We start from the raw sequence: 21,947 nt of genomic DNA, 5'->3' as shown, positions 1-21,947 counted from the left end.
AGCACTATATCAATATGTGTGATATTTGTTGATGATCAGTGGTACTGTTGTAAAATGTTTTCACTGTTATGTTTCCCTAATATCAATATAAAAATGACCAAAATCCTATTACTTAGTATAGTAAATCACACTAGATCAGACACACTGAATCAATGAAAATCTACAGAGTCCTCCTCCAGGTTCCATTGGTTCAAATGGACCAGTTTTAACTTCAACTTACTCTAGTAAAGTAAGTCACAGTTAGGCCCATACGAATCAATGGAATTTACAGAGCATTTGACTCTCAAAAGCCCCTTGATTCAATGAGCCTACTCCAGTGTGATTTACTGTGGTAAGCAACAGGATTTTGGCTATTGTGCTTCAGGTTTTTTTTGCACTGGATCATATTGATAACTTTCTCCCTTAAACCCATGGAACAAAACAATTCAATTATCAACTATTAAGTTATGCCATATCCTATCAGCTGCAATCCAATGAGAACTGAATATACAAACTTTTATCTGATGTACTATTATTTTATGCAGTTTTACTAATACCAAGTTGGACCAAAAGTTTTCCAGTAAAGAAGCATCAGTGAATTATTTGTTTTGTAAAGAGGATAAAATCTTTAAAGTGAAAAGTATCACAAGACCTCTTTCCTCCAGGTAGACTACTTTCTGCTGGATCCCTGGTCCACTTCACAAATTAAAAGGAACACTGTATTAATAGAGGGGCAAGAAATAAACCACTATATATGTGACTTGAAATTCAGTTCAATATACAGTATTTCTGAGTTTTAATACATGCACTGGCATATATATCATTCACAGAATAACCACAAAAAGAACTAGTACTGTTCTTATGTTATCAAAGTGCAAGCAGGGCTCTGGAAAACCTTATAATCATCTGTTAACAATTTGATCATCTTGTAAACAAAAACAAAGGATATCAGATCGCATCTTCTATAGCTGTGTATTTTACTTTGCAAATGAAAAATTTAACAACAGTATAATTTATGGCAAATATTTACAAATAAGCTAAAAAATTCACAAAATATATTTGCTTCCACACAATACCTATCTTCAAACATAGTATTTACATTAAAAGCACATCCAATACATATATGTAGTGGTATACCAAACAGGAACATCCAATATCCCTTTTATTCCACGATGTATGAAATCTAGTGTCTCTGCAATACAAGAAATCTGATGTAAAACAGTATTTTCATTATCCTTTCAGAATGACATTTATCCTAATCATTATAAAATATAATCTGTTGAGCTTATCTAAATGAAAATATTGTCTGGTTTTCCCCATTGGAACTGTACATAACAGTCCTTCATGTGGCACTAGATTGCCAGTGCATAGTTTTCTAATGTGTCACCTTCTAAAGTTCTCCTTAACAAGCCCATCAACTGTTACATTGCTATCTTCAGTCTTGGTGGATCTACTGCTGGTCCACAGTTAGAAGCATCTAGTTGATTATAGTCCTCTATTAAATCTGACAAAGAGGAGAATGCTTCAGAGAAACAGCTTTGCTCCATGTCATCGATGTGGAGATAATGATGAAGGTGAGCCTGCATGAATAAATGTTACTTAATCAAATAATTTGCTGGAAAAACTGAACAAATGACTGTGTTCTCCCAATTTTGGAAAGGAGCTGTAACCTTGATATATAAATGTGGGCACAACTAAATGGGGGAATTTGGAGTTGCACAGGTTGCATTTAAAAGGTTATTTGGTGCAATCTATTTTATTTTGCATTTGAGGAATCCTTCCATTCACATAGATGTTTCTTCTCCTGCGAGAAGGATCCAGGCAGAACTTCAGATCATTCCAATTTCGCCCCTTTAAATTAATGAAACCCCTCCCCTACTCCTGTTCTCACTGTTTGGTGTGGCTATGATTCTGTGGGTCGCAGCAACTTCCCTTTTTTGGTTTCATTTAGTAAGTAGCATAATGTGTTACAGCAATATATCACTCTATCTTGGATATTCCCTTATATCTGAAATAGCGCGGAATCACTTAGGAGAATATTTTAAAAATCTGAGAAGATGAAAATATCCTTTTTAATGTCACAACCAATTGCACACGCCACAAACTGCCCATAGCTGTATTTGGGAGTGAATTAAGCAACCACTGCAGAACAGGATGATCAGGAGCACTCTAAATCTGCTCCAATAAACTGCAGCCCTAGTGTTATGCTAGAAAGAAGCAGAACAGCTTGCAAAAGGGGCCGGATGGATCCCTTTTACTTGAAACACATGTGGTCAGTGGAAAACAGAGTGAACCAAATAGCAAGCTATATGCTTGTCTGATCAGCCCTATGTCCCTAATAAAGAATATAGTGAATATAGATTTTTAAAGTAAGAAAATAATTCAGAACAAGAGAGAGAGTGAGAGGAAATCAGCATGGAGCAAAAAGGTGTCTTTGTACAGTGGTGTCTCTCACATTATGACGTTAATTCGTTCCAATGAAATCGCTGTATAACGGAAACGTCGTAAAGCTATATTAAGAAGCCCATAGAAACGCATTAAAACCCGGTTAATGCGTTCCTATGGGCTGGAAACTCACCGTCCAGCGAAGATCCTCCATAGTGCGGCCATTTTCGGTGGCTGTATAGCGAGGGATCCGTCCCAGAAAACAGCGGGCAGCCATTTTGTTTAATCGGTGGCCATTTTGAAACCACCAATCAGCTGTTAAAAAATCATCGCTTTGCGAGAATCGGTTCCTGAAGCAGGGAACCGATCATAGCAAAGCGAAATTCCCCCATAGGGAACATCGTTTTGTGATCGCTTTTGCGATCGCAAAAACATCGATGTCAAGCGATTTCATCGTTAAACGGAACGTCCGTCTTGCGGGGCACCACTGTACTTCATTTCTTTCCCCACAGCCAGTTCTTATCTATGTGTATTTGAATCATAAGCAACAGCCATTCCTGTAGTTTTAAACTGTATTACATTCCTTTCAGAAGTTCAGGCAAAATGGAGAGAAGCAAACATTAGTACAGGGTATTCGATGTGTTTTTCAGTAAGGACAATAAAACAAGTACAGATGACCTAGTTAAAATGACTTTTTCAACAACGTAGTTGTGTTAGCCTGTTACAGCAAAGCCATTTATACAGTATGGGGATGGTAGTTGTGCTATGGATGAAATCCTGTTGTGCAGTTATTCAAATGACGTAACTTTTAGATACAAATTGCTGTAAATTATGAAATCCCCATATTACAGTGGTGCCTCGCTTGATGAGGATAATTCGTTCCGTTGAAATCACTGTTAAGCGAAATCCTTGTCAAGCGAAACGAAAAAGCCCATTGAAATGCATTGAAAACTGGTTCAATGCGTTCCAATGGGCTAAATACCTCAGCATCCAGCAAAGATCCTCCATGGGGCGGCCATTTTCATTGCCTGTAAAGCGAGGAATCTGTCCTAAAGCACAGCGGGGAGCCATTTTGCACAGCGGGTGGCCATTTTAGAACCGCTGATCAGCTGTTTTAAAATCATTGACTAGCGAAAAATCGGTTCCCGAAGCAGGGAACCGATCGTCAAGCGGAATTTTCCTATCTAAACATCGCTTTGCGATCACAAAAACCTCATCATAAAGCAGATTTGTCGTCTAACAAGGTAATCGTCAAGCGAGGCACCACCGTATCTGTTAATAATCTGTTGCACGCTGAGTATTTATCTCTTTTCAGTATAGTTTCGTTTTTGTCTGATATTTGCATGACTCAGTATACAACAGATGTTGACAGAGATTGCTTATATTATGACAATTCACATCTTGTGTAACTGCACAACAGGATTTCAGCCTATGTTTAAATAATCTTTTCATCCTGAATGAATGTTTTTGATCATCTATTACCCTTAAGATATCTATCTATCATCTCCAAAAACATCCAGTCCAGAAGTGCAGTTGAATTGCTCTAGACATGAACAAAGATCTTCAAGGATTGCTAACCGCCTTTAATGACCACTGATTTACCATCACCATGCTGGACCTATTGCCTTGCTATTATATTTCATACTCCACTTTTAGTATAGACATTCAGTATAAACACTTTTAGTATAGACATTCAGTATAAATATGTCTATTGAAGCCACTCTCTTTCCATCTGAAGAAGTCACACGTAAGTCCATGAACGCTTATATCAGTTAAAACTTGATAAAAGTGCCACAGAACTCATTTTAGTTAATTTAGTTTTATGACACTATTAATTTCTTACACTGCAGCATACCTTTTTTTCGTACAGCCTCATAAATCTCTCCTTACACTGCAGCATACCTTTTTTTTGTACAGCCTCATAAATCTCTCCTTGAGCTCTATGAAAGTAGGCTTCACACAGGTATTGTTGGCCAATGCTAGCAAAGAGTGGGAATGGCCCACAGGAGGTACTGAACACAAACCAGTTTTCCAACCTTCTTGGTTCCAAGAGACAAACTGAAGTGATGGTTTCAACCTGAAATAGGCAAAATTGGGATTATCATAAAGGAAAGCAATAAAGTAAGTACTATACCAAGCATAAATGTTAATAGTAGATTTTACTACTGTGTTCCCTGAAAACAAGACAGGGTCTTACATTAATTTTTGCTCCAAAAACATGCATTAGGGTTTATTTTCAGAGGAAGTTTTATTTTTTTCATGTACAACTATCTACATTTAAATACAGTCATGTCATCTTCTTCTGGTTGATAAACAATGGTGGATGGTGGGGTTTCACTTAACTGGGGTTTATTTTTGGGGTAGGGCTTATATTACGAGCATCCTGAAAAATTACACTGGGGCTTATTTTCAGGTCAGGTCCTATTTTTTTTTTTTTTGGGGGGGGAGGGTATTTGTCCTCAGTCACACTTTCATGTTATTTCAGCAGTAAGAAAGCCACTGTACAGTTAAATACTCAATTTATTTGTTTGTCTAAGTTGTGTTCAATTTTCAGAAAGATAAGGGTTCCCATGGATGGCATGTTATATCTTTATTTCTAAAGCATCTATATTTATTTATTTATTTATTGGACTTATATACCGCCCCATAGTGCTACAAGCACTCTCCAGGTGGTTTACAATTTTTAATTATACAGGCTACACATTGCCCCCCCAGCAAGCTGGGTACTCATTTTACCGACCTCGGAAGGATGGAAGGCTGAGTCAACCTTGAGCCGGCTACCTGGGATTTGAACCCCAGGTCGTGAGCACAGTTTTAACTGCAGTACAGCGTTTTAACCACTGCGCCACGAGGCTCTAGTTTGTATATGAACAAACTATATACAATATAATGCTGTAGTATTACATGTATACAAAATTCTCTTTCAAGAAAAATGTGACTTATAAGATTACTGAAAACATGATTTATGTGGAAAAACATGTAACTAGCAGAGGATTTTGTCTGTAAAGTTAATCCTACTCTGCTTAATTTGAGAGACCTGTTGGACAGAAAGGAATTGAACAAAAGTCTTAAATTAAAAAATAAATAACGTTGTGTGCAAACCTTTCAATATTTCTACGAAGATCTGAAATCTGCACATTTCCTCTGACGAGTAGGGCACAGGCAAGATACAAGCTGTGTTTTGGGTCAGCTTGTAACAGCTGGTGATCTTTGCTAAAAGCATCTGAAAACATTTGGTCCAGCCTAAGAGACAGAGAAAGAATACTTCACAATGCTCAGCAGTATTAGCAGCATCATAAGAATTTATCAGCTACGTAAGTTCTGGATATGTGCTGAGTAAATAAAAGTAGAACAATGCTATGGATACTTGAAAAATATGTTGAAGCTTTGAATAACAGGAAACAAAAAGATTATTTTATTCAATTTTTTAAAATGGATCGTCCTATGTCAATGTAATTTCATTTTCAGATAGCACTCACTTCTCATTTCCATCAAAAACAACATTTTAGGACACAATAAGGTTCTTTTTTGCTTTTGCTGCAACAAGAAACAGAGCCACCCTAGTGGAAATCTTTACAATGTCAAACCAAGTTACTCACCTTCGAGAGGGAACATTAACATCAGCCAATGTATATAGAGGAGTCAAACTGGAAACAAGATAATGAAGTCGAGGAAAGGGGACCAAATTCATACTGATTTCATTAAGATCCATATTAAGAGAGCCTTCAAACCTAGCAGAGCTAAGAGATAATGCAATAGATATAAAAACTGTTTGCTACTGGATAACTTATTCATTTGTTATCTTTCTAAAAACATATGAAACTTGCATTTTTTCTGTCTTTAATATTTGTTGATTCACACATGCATGTTACTTAACATCTGTTCTTCATGTTTTTCACTAATTTTAATTATTTCCCAGACACTGCCAAAATAAAGTTCATAATATCGTCCTAAATGACTACAGGAGACTCCATCATATACTCCAGGAAATGCTACACATCTTTCTCTCATCCTATTAGTGTTTTTATCCTGTTGTTATCTTTGCTGTACTTCCCTTACATAGCCAGTACTTTTTAAACTAAACATTTCAGACATAGAAAAGGATTAAAATGTCTCCTAGACACAGATGTTGCTATTCTGTGCCATCACATCATCTTCAGCTTGTAGCAACTCTTGAACCAGTAACTTACAAAAGATCCTATTATTAACATGACTCAAGACTGTGGCTTCCCTTATTGAGTCAATCTACCTCATGTGAGGGGTTGTTCTCTTCCTACGGCCTTCTACTTTTTCTAGCATTATTGACTGTTCCAGGGAGTCTTGTCTTCTTATGATATATCAAAAGTATAATTTTAATAATTTACTGTTCAATAATTTTAGCTTCTTGTAAGAGTTCAACATTGATCTAATCAAGAACCCACTTAGTTGTGTTTCTGGTGGTCCACAGTATATATAAAATACTATAATTTTAAATGAATTATTTTCCTTTCTGCTTTCTTTGCTATCTAGCTTTCACATCCATATATTGCAACTGAGTTTACCATAGTGGTTGTTATCCACCAAATTGATCTGATCCTATTTCTTTTATGGATATGATGATCTCAGTCTGGATAGGAGTGGGTACACCAAATAAGGAAGGAGTCACTGTTTAGGCTGTATTTTAACACTTTTTTTAAAAAAAGCGTATCAGTCACTAAGCCCTGGCAAAATGTCTAACAACAAACCTGGAGGTTCTCTGCTGGACAGTAAACTGTGGACATGTGCAGAAAAGGCAATGGTTTCTGCATACTGGGGATCTTTTGAGGCTCACTGTCTCCCAGTAGAAGGAACCATTTTGGGGGTGAAGACCCTTTGACCATCGGCCACTTTTGCTTGAGGGGATTTCTTTCAGTTCAGCAGAAGGAAAACGAGTAAAAAAATCTAAGGAAAATAATTTGAGGACAAAGCATGCTCAATGGTCTTCTATGGTCTAAACACAGTTGAAAAAAGTAAAGTAAGGTTGGAGAATTGGTAAAAAGAACTGAGCTGCTCAAGCACACAACCACTTCTGTATAGCAGTGGATATGAAATATGAAAGGTTAAATAGTTTCCCCTTCTTGTGTTGTATAATAGTAGTCCCTACTCCCCGCCTGACTTTGTCAGATTATTTTTACTACCTGCAAATGAAACACTGGCTTTGTTGGGTTGCGGAAACTTTTCAAAGGCCAGTTCTCAAAGATTAAAATGAATCTGTGTAACAGTGACTTGTTTTCTGATTAGGATTTTCAAAAACTCACCTTGTCAAATTCAACAGTAAGTTAGCCACAATATTATTCATGGCATCGAAGGGCTTCTCCTGATTATGGTTTACTGCACCCACACTTGAAGTCAGCAAGCTGGTTTGCTTTATAGCTGATCCTAACTTTCCAGAGTTGGTCATCTGATTTATTTTACTAACTATATCAAATAAAGACTTGGTGGGAAAATCAGTGAAAAATGTGTTAGAATATACAACATAGTTATTGTACATCTCTATGTGTAAACATAAGTAACTAAATGTATACAACAAAAATACGTAGGGTATCTCCGAAATTTAAAGTCCAAATATATATTAGGATGATAAATGCTGCAAACAAAGTAGAAACTGCTAAATTTGTTAACAAGCAGAAAATAAAGAAGAGCATTTCCTTAAACTCCAGAGATCCTGAAGGCTAAATGCGAAGAAAGATGGAAAGAGGTAATGTTCTCCACGAAGGGAATTCTACAATTTTAGTCAGAGGTACTGTACTGAGATTTGGAATTCATATCCAGTGTATTACATTAAACGGAGGGGCCTGTAACAAGACTCTGAGAAAGATCACAGTGATCATGTTTTACAAAGCCTGTTCTTGTAAAAGGAAAATATCACAGCTAAAAGGAAAGGACTCTAGAACTTCTGAGGTAGTCTCTGCTGTCTCAGCTTGGGGTTGCAGAAGCTAGTTCTCTGTTACTTTCACTCTTTGCTAAGGAGCAATAGGGTTTTCTGCCTTTTAATCAGAGGAATGTTTGTGCTTTCTGTGTTAAAAACACACCTGTTACCATGCACTCCATCTTCCTCAATATTACGACCGGTGGTTAATTTTGGACCTATGCTTCCAACAATGTAGGGCATAGCTGTAGGGTTGTTGTTGTTGTTTTGAATAATATGAGTCACTTTTTATTCAATATCTAAACTCTTTTTCTGACAATTTCTACTCAATTGAAAACAGTAATTTATATGCAATAATTCAAAGTACTGTATCTGTATAAGGGATTAACCTTTAGGTTTATCACTATATAAAACACATGCAAAACTATACTTCCTACATAATACTCAAGTGACATATATTCTTACTTCATTTTCAACTGGCAATACACAATCTGCATGGTCACTGAGTTCCTTCATAGCCAGCACACTGTTGTAAGGAGATGTAATGACATCATCCTCACGAGATGGATAAACTGAAGTAACAAATCTATATACTTCTGGAAATTCATCCTCTAGCACCTTTAGCAGAAACGTCCCAAGACCCGATCCTGTGCCTAGAAACAAGAGAAAAACAGTTACAGTGACAAACCACAGTATATGGAAGAAGTTCTGTTCCATGTTTTCTTTATTTGTTGCTCTGTATTCCTACAACTTATGAAACAGGTTTAATCTTTTTCACCGTTCACCTATGAGTATTCAGGTTGGGAGTTGTTGGCATCATATGTATTAGAAAACGTACCCTGAACGGCTAAATTAGCTATTCACAGTGAACATTTCTGAGGTTTTTTTTAAAATAATACTTTGACAGGGATGCTAGGAAAAGAGGAATCTGAACCACTTTGGATTTATTCAGGTATTCAGTTAGATGGCTCTCACTGTATGAGAAGTGTATGTCAGTCTTGACCTTCCCATCTAGAGATCAATAAGAACTTTGTGTTGAATATGCTTGTAACCACTATAAAAACTTCCAACAGTTTTATGATCAAGAGGACTGATAAGAAAGGTTCCTTCTCACAGGAGTACTTAAGCATGCTATTGGCTAGGGTTTTGGCTGGACAACTCTCTTATAAAAATCTTGTTCTAATGGTCTGGTGGCTTTAAGAATTGGACTAAACTACAGAGATCCCTAGGGGATGTTCTTGGAACAAAGGCATAGTGGGAAGGGCAGTCTCTGAGATCACTTGTGTTCTGAAACAAATGTACTTGGATACCACTTTCCCCCTCATACCTTGGTTCTGAAGACCTCCTCTTGGAAACAGCACGGAAGAAAACGAGCTGCGGTTGCAGAGAGGCAGCTTCTTTATACAAAGACTTGGGCTTCCTTCACTCATTTCTCTTGTGGCAAGGTGCACCACATGGACAGGAGATCTGGTTGTGTGTGTTTTTTTAAAAAGCCACTGAGTGCATGGGAGGGTGCAGTGGGGCAATGACATCCTCTGCTGGGATGCTCTGTGCTGTAATCAGTGCTTTAGGCTGCTAGTTTTAATTCAGATGAAACAGGAGGGAAACACAGTCCAGCCCCAGGTTTTTGTGGCCCACAGCCCCCCTTTTTTCTGGCAATAAGGTGATCTGTGTACCAGAGTGGTGTTTCACATTTTAAATAGGCATTGTAAAACAATGCATCCTCAAGAGTGGTAGGGAGATCACATGATATGACAAACAGAAGCCTTTCACTTCTTGAGGAAGCACCTTTTCTTAAAATGTACTACCGTAAGTGAATCATCCAGGAGGGCAACACTGGAAGGTCTGGAGGTTAATTATCTTTCTAATTACTACACCAGACCCCAAAGGAAAAAAGCGTTTGAGAAGTCAAAGCAAAATGTTGCTGGAAATCCATTTCTGGTTTCATTTTTCTGGACTTGCAGTCCATTTCACTGTAAAAACACCACTCAATAGAGGCTTTCAGAGGCAGAAAAATGTCTTTGCAGAACTATTTTTCTCTAAGGAGACACGTAGAAGCTGCAAAAACAGCGGGTGTGGGGGCGCATGAAGTCCTGGTCTAGCTTGATCTTCAGATGCCACTATGCTATAAACTATTCTCTAGAAGATACAGTTCCAAAAACAATATTCTGAAAGAAGTATGGGTGAACAATTCAGGATAGTGGTGACCAGACCTATGATTTCACCTATACTGGAACTTAGAATGACTCATCTCCTGCCCACATTTCACATCATGGAAAACTCCATGGGCAATAATACCTCTCACTTTGGGCTGGGTAGCAGACAGACAAAACTACCCCTTTTAAAGTCCTCTGTCATACACTAAGCATATGGGGAAAAGAAAGGCTTCATATCTAATCCTGTGCTGGGCTTTGGAGGAACTAAGTAGCAGGGAGAACTCTATAGGTATGTCAAAGGGCTCAAAGGAAGATTGACCTATTGCAGACCTATTGCAGCTAACTTTTGAATTAGAGATCAAGATGGGAAATAACACAGATACTGTAATTCAGTTTGGAAACATGAGGTATCTGACTTGTTAACAAAGGTTAGACCTCTAATCCACTATAGATACCTTAGTAAATATCCTCTTGGAAGCCAACGAAACAATTCATAGTGATTTCGCCATTAATTTTAACTACTTAAGTTTTTAATTTATATATATATTTGGGGTTACTTCTCTATTGAACTTCTTAGATTTTCTGGGGATCAGGCTGGACTTACCTCCTCCCATGGAATGAATGACAAAGAAACACTGCAGACAGTCACAATGCTCTGCAATTTTTCTCAGCTTTTCAACAATTTGCTCTCGATATTGACAGCCATATACTTTATGACCCACAGCCCTAGAAACATGAGATTTGTTAGTATGCTATCCTTCCGTTCTGAAAATGCTAGTTTATTCATAATGGGATAGATCCACACTGAGGGACATGAAACAGTACTGCAAAAGCAATTTTCTTTTTTCCATTGCACTTTACTGCTACTCTTCCTGCTTCATTTTCTTTTTCCCTAGTCAAGAAAGGAAAAGGCCTGCTTGTACGTCTAGAGCTGAGCTCTGTATCTAGGGACACTTTTTTCTCCTTTGAAGAAAAAGAATTATGCTGAAAAAATAATTTAAAAAATCCTGAATACAAAATTATGTATGACCATAATCTAAAAATATTGAGAAAAGAAAGGTTATGAAATGCATAACAAAAGAAATACAATGGAATTTCTACAGCAATAGAAACATTACAGGAAGGGGCTCCACAAGCAGCTTGGGCCTTTACAATCTAGCTTAAAATTTTATTCAGTAGAAATATCATCTGCAAAGCTGATGGGTTTAATGGATTGATTCTCCTAGCATAAACTATTTTTGCCAGCTGCACACATGTCTTTTTTCCCTTTTCCCTTTACTACTCTATTAGGTAGTTGTGGTATAGTAAACAGAACGACAGACTAGGACTGGAGAACAAGGTTTGGAACCCCATTTGGCCATGGAAAATCACTGGGGAATTGGAATTGGTAAAACTGCTCCTTAAATATCTCACTTACCTTGAAAACTCTATAAGTTGGTTCCAACTCGACAACACATAACAAACTATTTGATAGTTAAGATTTATAGAAGAATTTGGTCATTTTAAGTTTCTTGTCAACTGTCCCTATTGTGATTATAGTAGAAGGGCACAGTGTAAAACCTCTTAAATAAACACACTGCAGATTATTTGGATTTGAGAGCTTCCAAACATTTGGTCAGACAAACGTAAGTTTACATAGGCTTTCTATCCACCCCAAGGCCATGGAACATCCCTAAATGTCCTCATAGCTCCATGAAGCCATAAAAATTGCCCTTTAGGACATAGTAAAAAGGAGATCAAAGGCATATCTGATTGTATACAAACCTTTTGGTTTAGTTTGAGTGTATTCTAAACTATGCATTTGATAATTTCAGCAGCATCACTACAGTAGTTTTCTGTTCACACTGAGGTTTTCATTCACATGCCCAGGAGAAGACAATATCAAGGTGTAATATCAAGATGTAACCATCCATTATTTTATTAAGTATTTTTTTCAGTTAATGATCAATAATTTAAATCTTTTAATTCAATAATATTAAGAAGTTAATTTTCCTATTATGAATTTGGTCTCCTGACACTTTGGGATGAATACTACTACTGGTTTACACTTCTGTAAGGGAAACTGAGTAAAACTGGGACAGCATATTGACATGCATTGATCAGATGCAGAGTGTGTTTCTGGGTGTGTGCCAAGAAACTTAATTAGCACTTGTTTAAGAAGCAACAATTTGTTGTAGTGATGTTATGACTTCCTATATGCATGCATATACTGCCAATATGATTCTGGCAGTTTTTTCACTGATTAGAACATAGTTAGAATTTCTTTGGCACCATTATATTGAGGTGCTTTATTTAAAATCCCCCTTGTCACTATAGAACCACTTAATGGTATTAGTATAAATTTGGGATTTATTTGACCTAAAAGATCCATCTGTTTCCTTTCGTGTTTTTGGCCAGCTGTTTATATTCCTCATCAGATTATCATCTGAAATAAAGGAGCAGTTCTAGGAGCAGATGAAGGTCTAGATGACTGACATCAGATCCTGCCACAGCTGGCCTCTTCCTTCCCCGACAGTGTCAACAAACTGTCCTGTGGGAAATATTCAACTAGACAGAAGGGAGCAAGCAAAGATGTTAGGTGCCTGCTCTTGTTCCAGTTATACTATGTCTTTGAGCACAGACATCTCCCATCTTGTGGAAAGGACCCTGGCTAGCTGTACTGTTATAACTATTTATATGCTGACACCTTTTATTGTGGTTTTCTAACACAATAAAAGGGAGTTTACAAAATTTGTTAAAAAAGAAAGAGAACCACAGAAGAAAGACATAACATCTTGGCAGAATGAATATAACTTTTTAAAAAGTTTTCTTCAACATAACTGTAGTTAAATGCTAAGGTTAACATTACTGTAGAAAGCAGAAAAAATGGAAACACAAACAGTCCTCCTCTCAGTTTATTTCTATCTTCTTCTTTGTCATCATCATTTCAGAACTACAGAGCTGAAAGGGACCCTATGGGGATCACGGAGTCCAGCTCCTATCAAGGAAGCACAGTGAGGAATGGAACTCCCAACCTCTGGCTCCGCAGCCAGATCCTTAAGCCACTGAGATATCCACCAGTTTTATGTATGACATTTCTATATGAAAACCTTTCTATAGGAAACAGATACTGTCCTTACCAGTTGTTTCCTGAGCCAGAAACATCTGTGATTAGCTGCCTGCTATCAAAGACATCTCTCAGTGGTCCTTGCAGAATTTCATTAACTACACCCTCTTCCATGTCAATGAGCAAGGCCTTTGGGAGTGGAATAAAAACATTTTATACTCACTAAGAATCCTTGTCTTTAAACATTTGCATACAGTGAATAAAAATGAGAGAAAAAATATTTCATTTGTTTCAGCTATTATACCATCACCATAATGTGCCCTCAAGTCAAAGCTGACTAATGGCAACTCTTTTCAGGGTTTTCCAGGTAGAGAAGACTCATTCCCTTCCTTTGGTGTCCCCTGGGACTGTGCAGCTAGCTGAAGGCAACACAGCCTGGCTCTTCTTTGGGGAAGCACAGTGGGTATTGAACTCCCAACCGTTGGCTTTGTAGCCAGTTAGTAAAATCACTGAGCTATCCAGCTAACTTGAAAAAGTGTTTCCTGATTTTTATTGGTTTGGAATGCAATTTAATAAAGGATAATTTTTGCTATTATGCTTTTGAGCAGTTCAAGAACTGAATGCAATGCAACATACAGAATAAAATGATGGAATAGAATTTTTCAATTACTAAAAGAAGCTCTTGCTAAAAATAATCAAGATGACTCCTATGACATCTCAGATGTTCCAGGATGTTACATATACAGTGGTGCCTCGCTTAGCGATCGCTCTGTTGAGCGACGAAATCACTTAGCGATGGGGTTTTGGCCATTGCAAGAGCTATTGCTTAGCGATGGTCCCTATGGGGAAAAATCGATTTGCGATGATCATGGGGAAGCGATCATGGCAAAGCGACCCTTTTAAACAGCTGATCGACGGTTTCAAAATGGAAAAACAAAATGGCCACTGGAAAAACAAAATGGCCGCCCACTGTGTGTCCTCGCTTTAGAGGCACCGAAAATGGCCGCCCCTATGGAGGATCTTCGCATAAGGTTAGTTTTGAACCCCATAGGAACGCATTAAATGTGTTTTAATGCGTTTCTATGGACTTTTAAAAATCGCTTAGCGATTAATAGCAACATTTTTCCTGGAACGGATTAACGTTGCTAAGCGAGGCACCACTGTAACTTTTAAAGTATTCTCATCTATGTGCTTTCTAGATTTTCTTCTCATCTATGCTCTGATTAGCATCTCTGATTAATCTTCTTAATTTTAAGCAATGGCATTCAAGGCAAGAGTGCTTCATCAGCAGTTAATGTAGATAAAACAAAAGGGTACTGCTCAGTCAATGCTAGTACACTACAAAATGGCATTTGCTTTTCTTTACATTAGGATGCTTGTCACTAAAGAATATGTGGTATTCCAATATTGCATGCACTTATTATTTGCTTCTCTGATTTGCTTTTCTTAATTGTTAACATGTATGCTTCTGTAAACCATTTGATTGGATCCAAACTTAGTCAAACTTAGAGAAGATCCAGAAAAATCAATGTGTTTTAACTTAGACATAGTGAACTCACTTGTTTCAATGGATTAAGTCTCAACAATGACTAAAGCTAGATCCAATCCATTATCTTCAATTTCCTGTTCTCAGTTTACCTATAGTGAATCTGAAACAGCGATCCAGATATGTTAATAATCTATCATGCACATTTGAGATTCCTTGTTTCAATTATTATGTATTTAGTTTTGCATTTTCTTCCTCTTTACAAATAGATGCAGAGATCATGCTGGAGTCGGTACTTGGAATACTGAATGGTGTTATGGGTGTGCACATTGATTTTCCTTCTAATTTCCTCAGCCTTCAAGGAGGTCTTACACTGCATCATCTTCTCCCCCATTTTTGAAAATAGGTTCTGGATATAAATAATTTCACATGATAGAATGATGCTCTAAGTGCTGGTGTTAGATTTCATTTCAATATTCTAAAGTTCATCCCAAACAAAAGGAAAGCAGAATCATCATGTAAAACTAAAGCCCTCAATTTGCTTTCTAGTCATATTCTTACATACAGAGACAGTCTGCAAGCAGAATTTGTTCTCCAGAACAACAACTGTATTATTGGATTTCAATAAACATCCCTTTCAAAGAATGCTGAGTGTGCTTTAAGATAAAACATAAACGATTATGGGCCATATCATAGGCTAACAAACAACTGAGATTAATATAATTAAACTTTTCCCCTTACACGTGCTTTTAAGGAGCAGATTTTTCCTCTGCAAATGTCAGCATCATCACCAACTGTTCTATAAAAATCAGAAATCAAATTAATAAACAAAGTTATAGTAAAGGACCACATATGAAGTGTCAGGATATTACAACTCTTCCCTATTTCCAATGAAGCTTAAAATTATATTAGAAAGGAAAGGTACAACAAGAACATACATAAAGATAGCTATCTTGTTAAAGAAGGATAACATTTAAAAATACGAGATATTTTCTTGGCATGAAAGGAAAAAGAGAAGGGAAACCACCACCTGCTTAATTTTTGCAGTCAAGCAGACAAAGGATTAGGGTCAATTAAAAAAAATCTGACATGCCTAACAACTGTTATCTTAGTCTCAGGAGATACCCTGTAATTTTGTTTCAGCAAACTGCAAAGTGAAATGCTAACAGCCTCATCTCATCAGCTGCCATGAAGGAAAAAAGAACTGTTTTCCCACTGCAACATGAGAAGTAATGGGACTGCTTATCACAGCTGCAACTACTGTATATCACAATCACAACTCAAGTGGTGAAGCAACAAAACTGTGCAAGCCATAGAAAAATCTGATTTGGGCTCAGAGAGAGTTTGGTGAGGTCAGGATATAAAGATACCAAAGAGTGCTCTGTGACATTTCAAATATCTACAACCTCCCCCCCCCCCCAAAAAAAGAGATAAAGCTCTAATCTCATACCACTTACTTTGGCAAAAGCCCTATTGAACTAAACGGGGTTTACCTTCCAGTAGATAGCTCTTGTGCTGCCAAAAGTGATAGTAACTGGGATGTAATTATTATTCATATAATAAATTCAAGGACAGTATCTTACATGATATACACAAAATATTAATTTCCTTAGAGCAGTACAAAAGCAGGTCCCTACCAACTGTAAATAGTTTAAAAAACACATTTAATAACTTGTTTGTAAAAAAAGATCTTACCTAGTGTTCACATTTCTAAAGAAACTGCTTAATGCTTCATCGTAAATTCCTTTCTAAAAAACAAGTCTTTTGTAAGTAAAAACTGAGATGTGAAAATTGTATTACTACTTCTAGCATGCTTTTTTTTTAAAAAAACTCATTTTATCCCTTCAGATTATGCACTCTAATATCTTCTAAAGCCCCATGCTGTAATGTGCACACTGAGATTCCATATGCATGGACTCCATAAATCATTGCAAATTTACAATGAAACTGGATGATTTCCAGATTTAAAAAATTGTATCCTTCGTACTGTTTCAGGAAAAGCACATCAAAGCCTATTACTAACTCAAAATGCACTGTACCAGCAATAATCTTCAATCTTCTTCAGGGTAAGTTTATGGCTTCACAGCAATTAAAAGACAGCAATACATTGAACAGAAAAATGAACAGTCACACATATTATCTTTAGGAAAAAGGCACTAACTATTATACACCATAAATATAAAATAAAAATCAACACAGGAAAATGGTAGCTATTTTGCCAGCAGTAATGCAACCAACAACTTGCATGTTTTATCCTTCACCTTCTTGTTTAAGAACACTATCAACAAGAGTTGGACTGTATGGATCCAGAAAATTGTTAATTACTGTTGTAAGAAGGAGTGGTCCTGGCTTCCTTGAAAGAGGGAGTCTTACAGCTGCTCCTTACAAAAACTTGTGGGCTCTGGTCATTTCTAACAACTAGTATTCTGTCACAAATGCCACTCTTTTTGGCAAGACACCTGAATAAACAATGGCTTTGTGAATCCAGAATCTCTTTCAGAAACTGATTTTGTAGACCAGTTTCATTTTTCAGGATGTCAGAGCTGGTTTTCACATGGAAATTATCATTAGGTCACCAAGAAAGATGCACTGAGCAGGGGCAGCAAAAATGTGACCCTCCCTTTTTTTCCTGTAATGACCTGGGTAGATGTTCTTGATGGAGGATCTAGCTAGGCTATCATCCTCAAGTTAGATGATGAAACCTGGCAGAAAAGAGTACACAAAAAGTAAAAAAATTAGGTGAAGGCCTTAACGATAACAGGGTTTGAAACAGCCCATACTAGAGACATGCTATCCTATGCAAGGCTTTGGTTATTTTCAGCTTGTTACTGAAAAAAAAACATATTTATTCTGTTTTAGTAGGGGAGGGCTCTGAGCAACTTTAACTGCACAAGAAGGTTGTGCTCATGTGGGCTTCTGCCTTTACTTAGGCTGGAACTACACATAGCAAATAACCAACCAACAGTAGGTTTTAACAACAGGTTATCTACAATCCTGAGTGCAATAGTTCTTATCACACAGTTTAGTGTGGCAAAAACAGAGTCACTGACTGCCACCCCTCCTCCTTACCAGGCAAGAACAACACTAGCCAGATAGTGCCAAAGTAGCTAGGGAAGCCCCCGCAGTCGTGGATGCTTGTTAATGTCATTTTTGCCCAGACTGCCAGCTTCATCTCCTGTTTTCACTGCATGTGGAACAGGCTGCCCTTCCTTCTCTGCAGAGCTTGTATGTCCAGTGGGTGACTAGCAGTGGTGGCTCGGAAACACATGTTGGCAGCAGTCTCCCTGTCCTTACCACTGCCTCTCCCTGTCCTCAACCAGCACAATCCAACAACCTAATGGACAAGCCAGAAACGCCAGCACTGCAGAAGAGAAATGGCTCTTTTAACCAGCTGAAACCCTACTGTGCTTTAAAATGGTGCCCAATATGCACTATATTAAAGCACAGTAAGATAAGTGTAATGTCAAATGACAAAAGTTGCTTTGCATTGCCACTGTGTAATTCTGCCCTTAGCCCTATTTCCATAGGTCCAGGGGAAGTGGGGGGTTGCATGCAATTTTTTTTTAATCTTAAGAAGTCTCATGCCCTTTAGCTGCCGTTTCTCTTTCACAACTGAGAGATGGGGACACAATTGAGCCCTTGGAAGCCTAAATAAAGCCAATTTCACCAACGCCTAACTTAGTCCAAGGTACTTACAATGACTGGACTCTATTTACATGGCACTTTTTAGATTGCCGAGACTCATTTGTTTTCCCTGCCCTGCCCTATCCTTGTTGAGATCTGGTCTTCTCCAATCCATTGGCTATTCCTGTGAAGTCTGGATAACTGCAGAACAGCACATCCTGAACCTTTATGATTTTCACATAGAAGATAAAAGTATATTCCTGGGCTGCCTATGAGAAAATAATCATGACCCTGTTGTAACAGTTCCACTGGCTGCTGATCCGTTTCCAAGCAAAATTCAAAGTGCTGGTTCTAAACTATAAAGCCCTAAATGGCTTGGGCCAAAGTATCTCAAGGACCGCATCCCCCTTTATAAACCTGCTTGATTGTTAGTATAATAGGACAGGCCATCCTCTCAACCCCCACACTTTCACAGGTGTACTGTATTTGATGGGTACATGGGACAGGGCTTTTTCTGTTGCTGATCCTAGACACTGGAACTCCCTCCCACAGGAAGCTAGGCTGGCCTGATATTCACCATCCTTCTGCAAGCAGTCGAAGACCTTTCTGTTCAGGCAAGCTTTCCCTGAGTGAATGACTGCTGACTGGGTTTTTCAGACCCACCTTGTTGCACTTACTGCAATGAAAACAATACCCCAAAATATATGCTTTTTGATATTGTATTTATTGATCCTTTTAGTACTGCATACTCATTGTTACTAAATTAAATACTGTCTTTTAATTGCTGTCTTTTTTAAGGAGAAAGGTGGGTTAATTTTTTTTAAATAAGTAAATCAATTAGAGCTAGCAGCGCAATGATTCTGTTACCTGTGTAAGTGGCAAAAGAAGACAGTCAAATGGAATCTCCTGACAATTGATGGTCTCTGTTATCTCCCGTGTTGTTTAAGATCTACAAAAAACTGCTTGAAGATGTAGATTGGGAATAATGATCTTGATGCCCAGCTTCATTATTCTGTTACTTAAGTCAGGTAGGGCAGAAACAGTGCTGCCTGAACTTAACAATGGGGTGGGTGAAGAACAATGCCCAGTCTTGACTAGGCAGAGGCACTGTGAGTGCATGGTTCCCTATTCTGCCAAAAATAGAAAACACCTTCTTTGATGAAAAAAGGTTGGCAGCTTGGGAATTCTCTTATTGCTCTTCCTGGCAGCCTGAGTTGGCAGCCAAAGACTCAGAACGCTCCCTTGGTTTTCTGCTCCACCCAGTATTGCCAGAGATTGACACCTCACCTAGATGCAGGGACACAGGTTTCCACAGTAATTTTCCAGGATGATGTCTTCCTAGCACCAAGCGCTGAAATAGTGTCTCTGCTTTTTAAAATCTGTGACCACTGCTAGGTACTTTTTTTTTTTTTAATTGTATCACATAGCTCAAAAGGATAATTTACACAATTCAGCCAGCCAAGAAAAAATGTGCTTCCTAAGAGAGGATTTTACATTCAGCCATACCCAGGAACCACGGAAAAGTTATGAAAGGTGAAACGGGAATAATACAATGCCATTTATCATTAATAAAAGGCGAGGGAAGATTGCAACCCTTACAATCGCTGCGACTTCAGGACACGGGAAAAAATGGCAAGTCTATGACGCCTCACAGCGGTTTTTAGGAGCCTTGCAGACTCTGAAACAGGAGTGGTTAGAAACCGCCTTTAGAAGGGCACCCTATTCTTTCGCAACTTGGGCTGACTTAGTCTAAATGACGATGACAGAGGAACAAGAAACAGCAGGTTCACTTCGAAATGCACAGAACACAAAAATTGTGGTTTTTAAACAAGCAGCCATTTTAGCGTCAGGCAAATATATACAGAAACCTCGTGGCACCTTAAAAACGATTAAATTTTAATGGGAGTTTTCTTTGGTGCTGTAGAAAATACAGACTGCCTTACGAAGGCGGGAGGAGTAACAGCAGAAACACCCCCTGCAGCCACCCCCTTGGGGAAGACTAGAGAGGGGGCGGGGCAGAGAGCAAGAGGGATGCTCCGAAGTGGGCGTTCCAAACAACTAACAATGCGCATGCGCTGACTGCCGGAGGGGGGGGGGAGGGGAATCTCATCGCGAATGACAGGCGGGGCTTGTTACCTTGTTAACGGCGGCGTGTTCCCGTAATGCCAGGTCCCAGAAACGACAACCTATCTGGTTCCCGCACTGTCCCACTATAAGAGGAGGTGTAAAGAAGCGGCAAGAAAGAGGTTACGAACAACAAAAACCTGACGGGGCTGGCGGAAGAAATAAAAAGTATGGGAAGAGCACAATAGATAATTCCTCACCCTGAATCACCACTGACTGTGTCATGGCCGCCGCTCGCGCCCAAAAGATTGCGCCCGATAGGTTTTGGTCTGGGGTCCCGCCCACTCCTGATTGTACGTTTAAAAAGGCGGGTTGCGCTAAGGCACGCTGGCCCTCAGGCGCGCGCGCGCCTGGGGACAACGGAAAGTCGAAGAGAAAAACCGTTGTAGCGGTTGCTTTGGGCGCATGCGCTGCTTGCTTTTCTGCCCGCTTGCCTCTCTCGATTCTGTCCCTTCAAGAACGAAGTGCTTTACGGTTATTTCTAGCCGGCATGGTCTTCTGAGGAAAAGGAGGGAGACGCCCCTTACATGTTTCTAGCGCCAGACATATGATTTGGAGGTTGATTTGCTGCTGTCGGGCAGCCCCTTTTCTCAAAACAGCTACTAAGAAAAGATCCCTCGATGTTTGGTCACCATACAAGGGGAAAGCAAGCAGGGCTTTTTTAAAATGCTTTCAGGTGTTTCATTTCATGCATTGTGGTGGTGTACAGAGCCATAATTATGAAAATGTTGTTGGTGTCAAATTATTTCCTGACTTCACTGCATATGCCTGTGTTTTGCTACTTTGTTATGTTTGTGGTGGTTTAGCTTGCTGCCTCCAAAGAAATAGCCCTGTTAGCCTGGCTCAGTGTGTTGGGGGGAAAAAAGGCAAAATTGCATGGCACTTTGAAGAACAAAGAATCTTATACTAGTGGGAGTATTTGTAGACTGAAATTCTCTTTCTTGTTTTCACTGGACTCAGATGTTTGGTTTCCACTTCAAGACAGTGGAAAAAAAAGGCCAGAATGAAAAAAACTGAAGTTGAATTCTTCCAAAAGAGAGTTACTGTAAATTGGTGGTTCTTGGGTGGAGAAACTAGAGGAACTACTTGCTCAGGATGCAGTAACACTTCTATAAAAGGAATATGTGTGTTGAAGAACATTAATAGAATTTTTTAAAAAAAACATGTCCAGTATCTAGATTTTTGCCCTGAATAAAATCTATTTGTGCCAAGAAGCTGAAGCACAAATATTCAGAATCAATAACAAACTAACAAACAGCT

General features: G+C 38.5%; 1 protein-coding gene across 5 annotated transcripts; it reads right to left on the bottom strand.

The window, feature by feature from the left end:
- Positions 1 to 934: 934 nt before the first annotated feature.
- TUBE1 (tubulin epsilon 1) lies at positions 935 to 21,097 on the bottom strand. 5 transcript variants are annotated; one of them, XM_078384929.1, is made up of 14 exons: positions 20,888 to 20,902; positions 20,700 to 20,773; positions 19,431 to 19,512; positions 16,635 to 16,687; positions 15,681 to 15,738; positions 15,013 to 15,102; positions 13,527 to 13,642; positions 11,012 to 11,133; positions 8,717 to 8,904; positions 7,641 to 7,816; positions 5,964 to 6,104; positions 5,467 to 5,607; positions 4,267 to 4,441; positions 935 to 1,559 (listed from the first exon to the last, which is right to left on the bottom strand). In XM_078384929.1, the coding sequence occupies exons 7-14, from the start codon at positions 13,625 to 13,627 to the stop codon at positions 1,401 to 1,403; spliced, it is 1,203 nt and encodes a 400-aa protein (XP_078241055.1). In that variant the 5' UTR covers positions 13,628 to 13,642; positions 15,013 to 15,102; positions 15,681 to 15,738; positions 16,635 to 16,687; positions 19,431 to 19,512; positions 20,700 to 20,773; positions 20,888 to 20,902; the 3' UTR covers positions 935 to 1,400. The 5 variants fall into 5 exon arrangements, with proteins under 5 accessions (XP_078241055.1, XP_072853791.2, XP_020661011.3 ...); XM_072997690.2 differs by lacking the exon at positions 15,013 to 15,102; XM_020805352.3 differs by lacking the exons at positions 15,013 to 15,102; positions 19,431 to 19,512 and having other exon boundaries at positions 20,888 to 21,097.
- Positions 21,098 to 21,947: the final 850 nt, after the last annotated feature.

The sequence above is a fragment of the Pogona vitticeps genome, chromosome 1 (assembly GCF_051106095.1).
Source record: "Pogona vitticeps strain Pit_001003342236 chromosome 1, PviZW2.1, whole genome shotgun sequence".
Classification (NCBI taxonomy): Eukaryota; Metazoa; Chordata; class Lepidosauria; order Squamata; family Agamidae; genus Pogona; species Pogona vitticeps.
The sequence above is the reverse complement of the archived record's forward strand: the minus strand, read 5'-3'. Positions and strand labels throughout refer to the sequence as shown.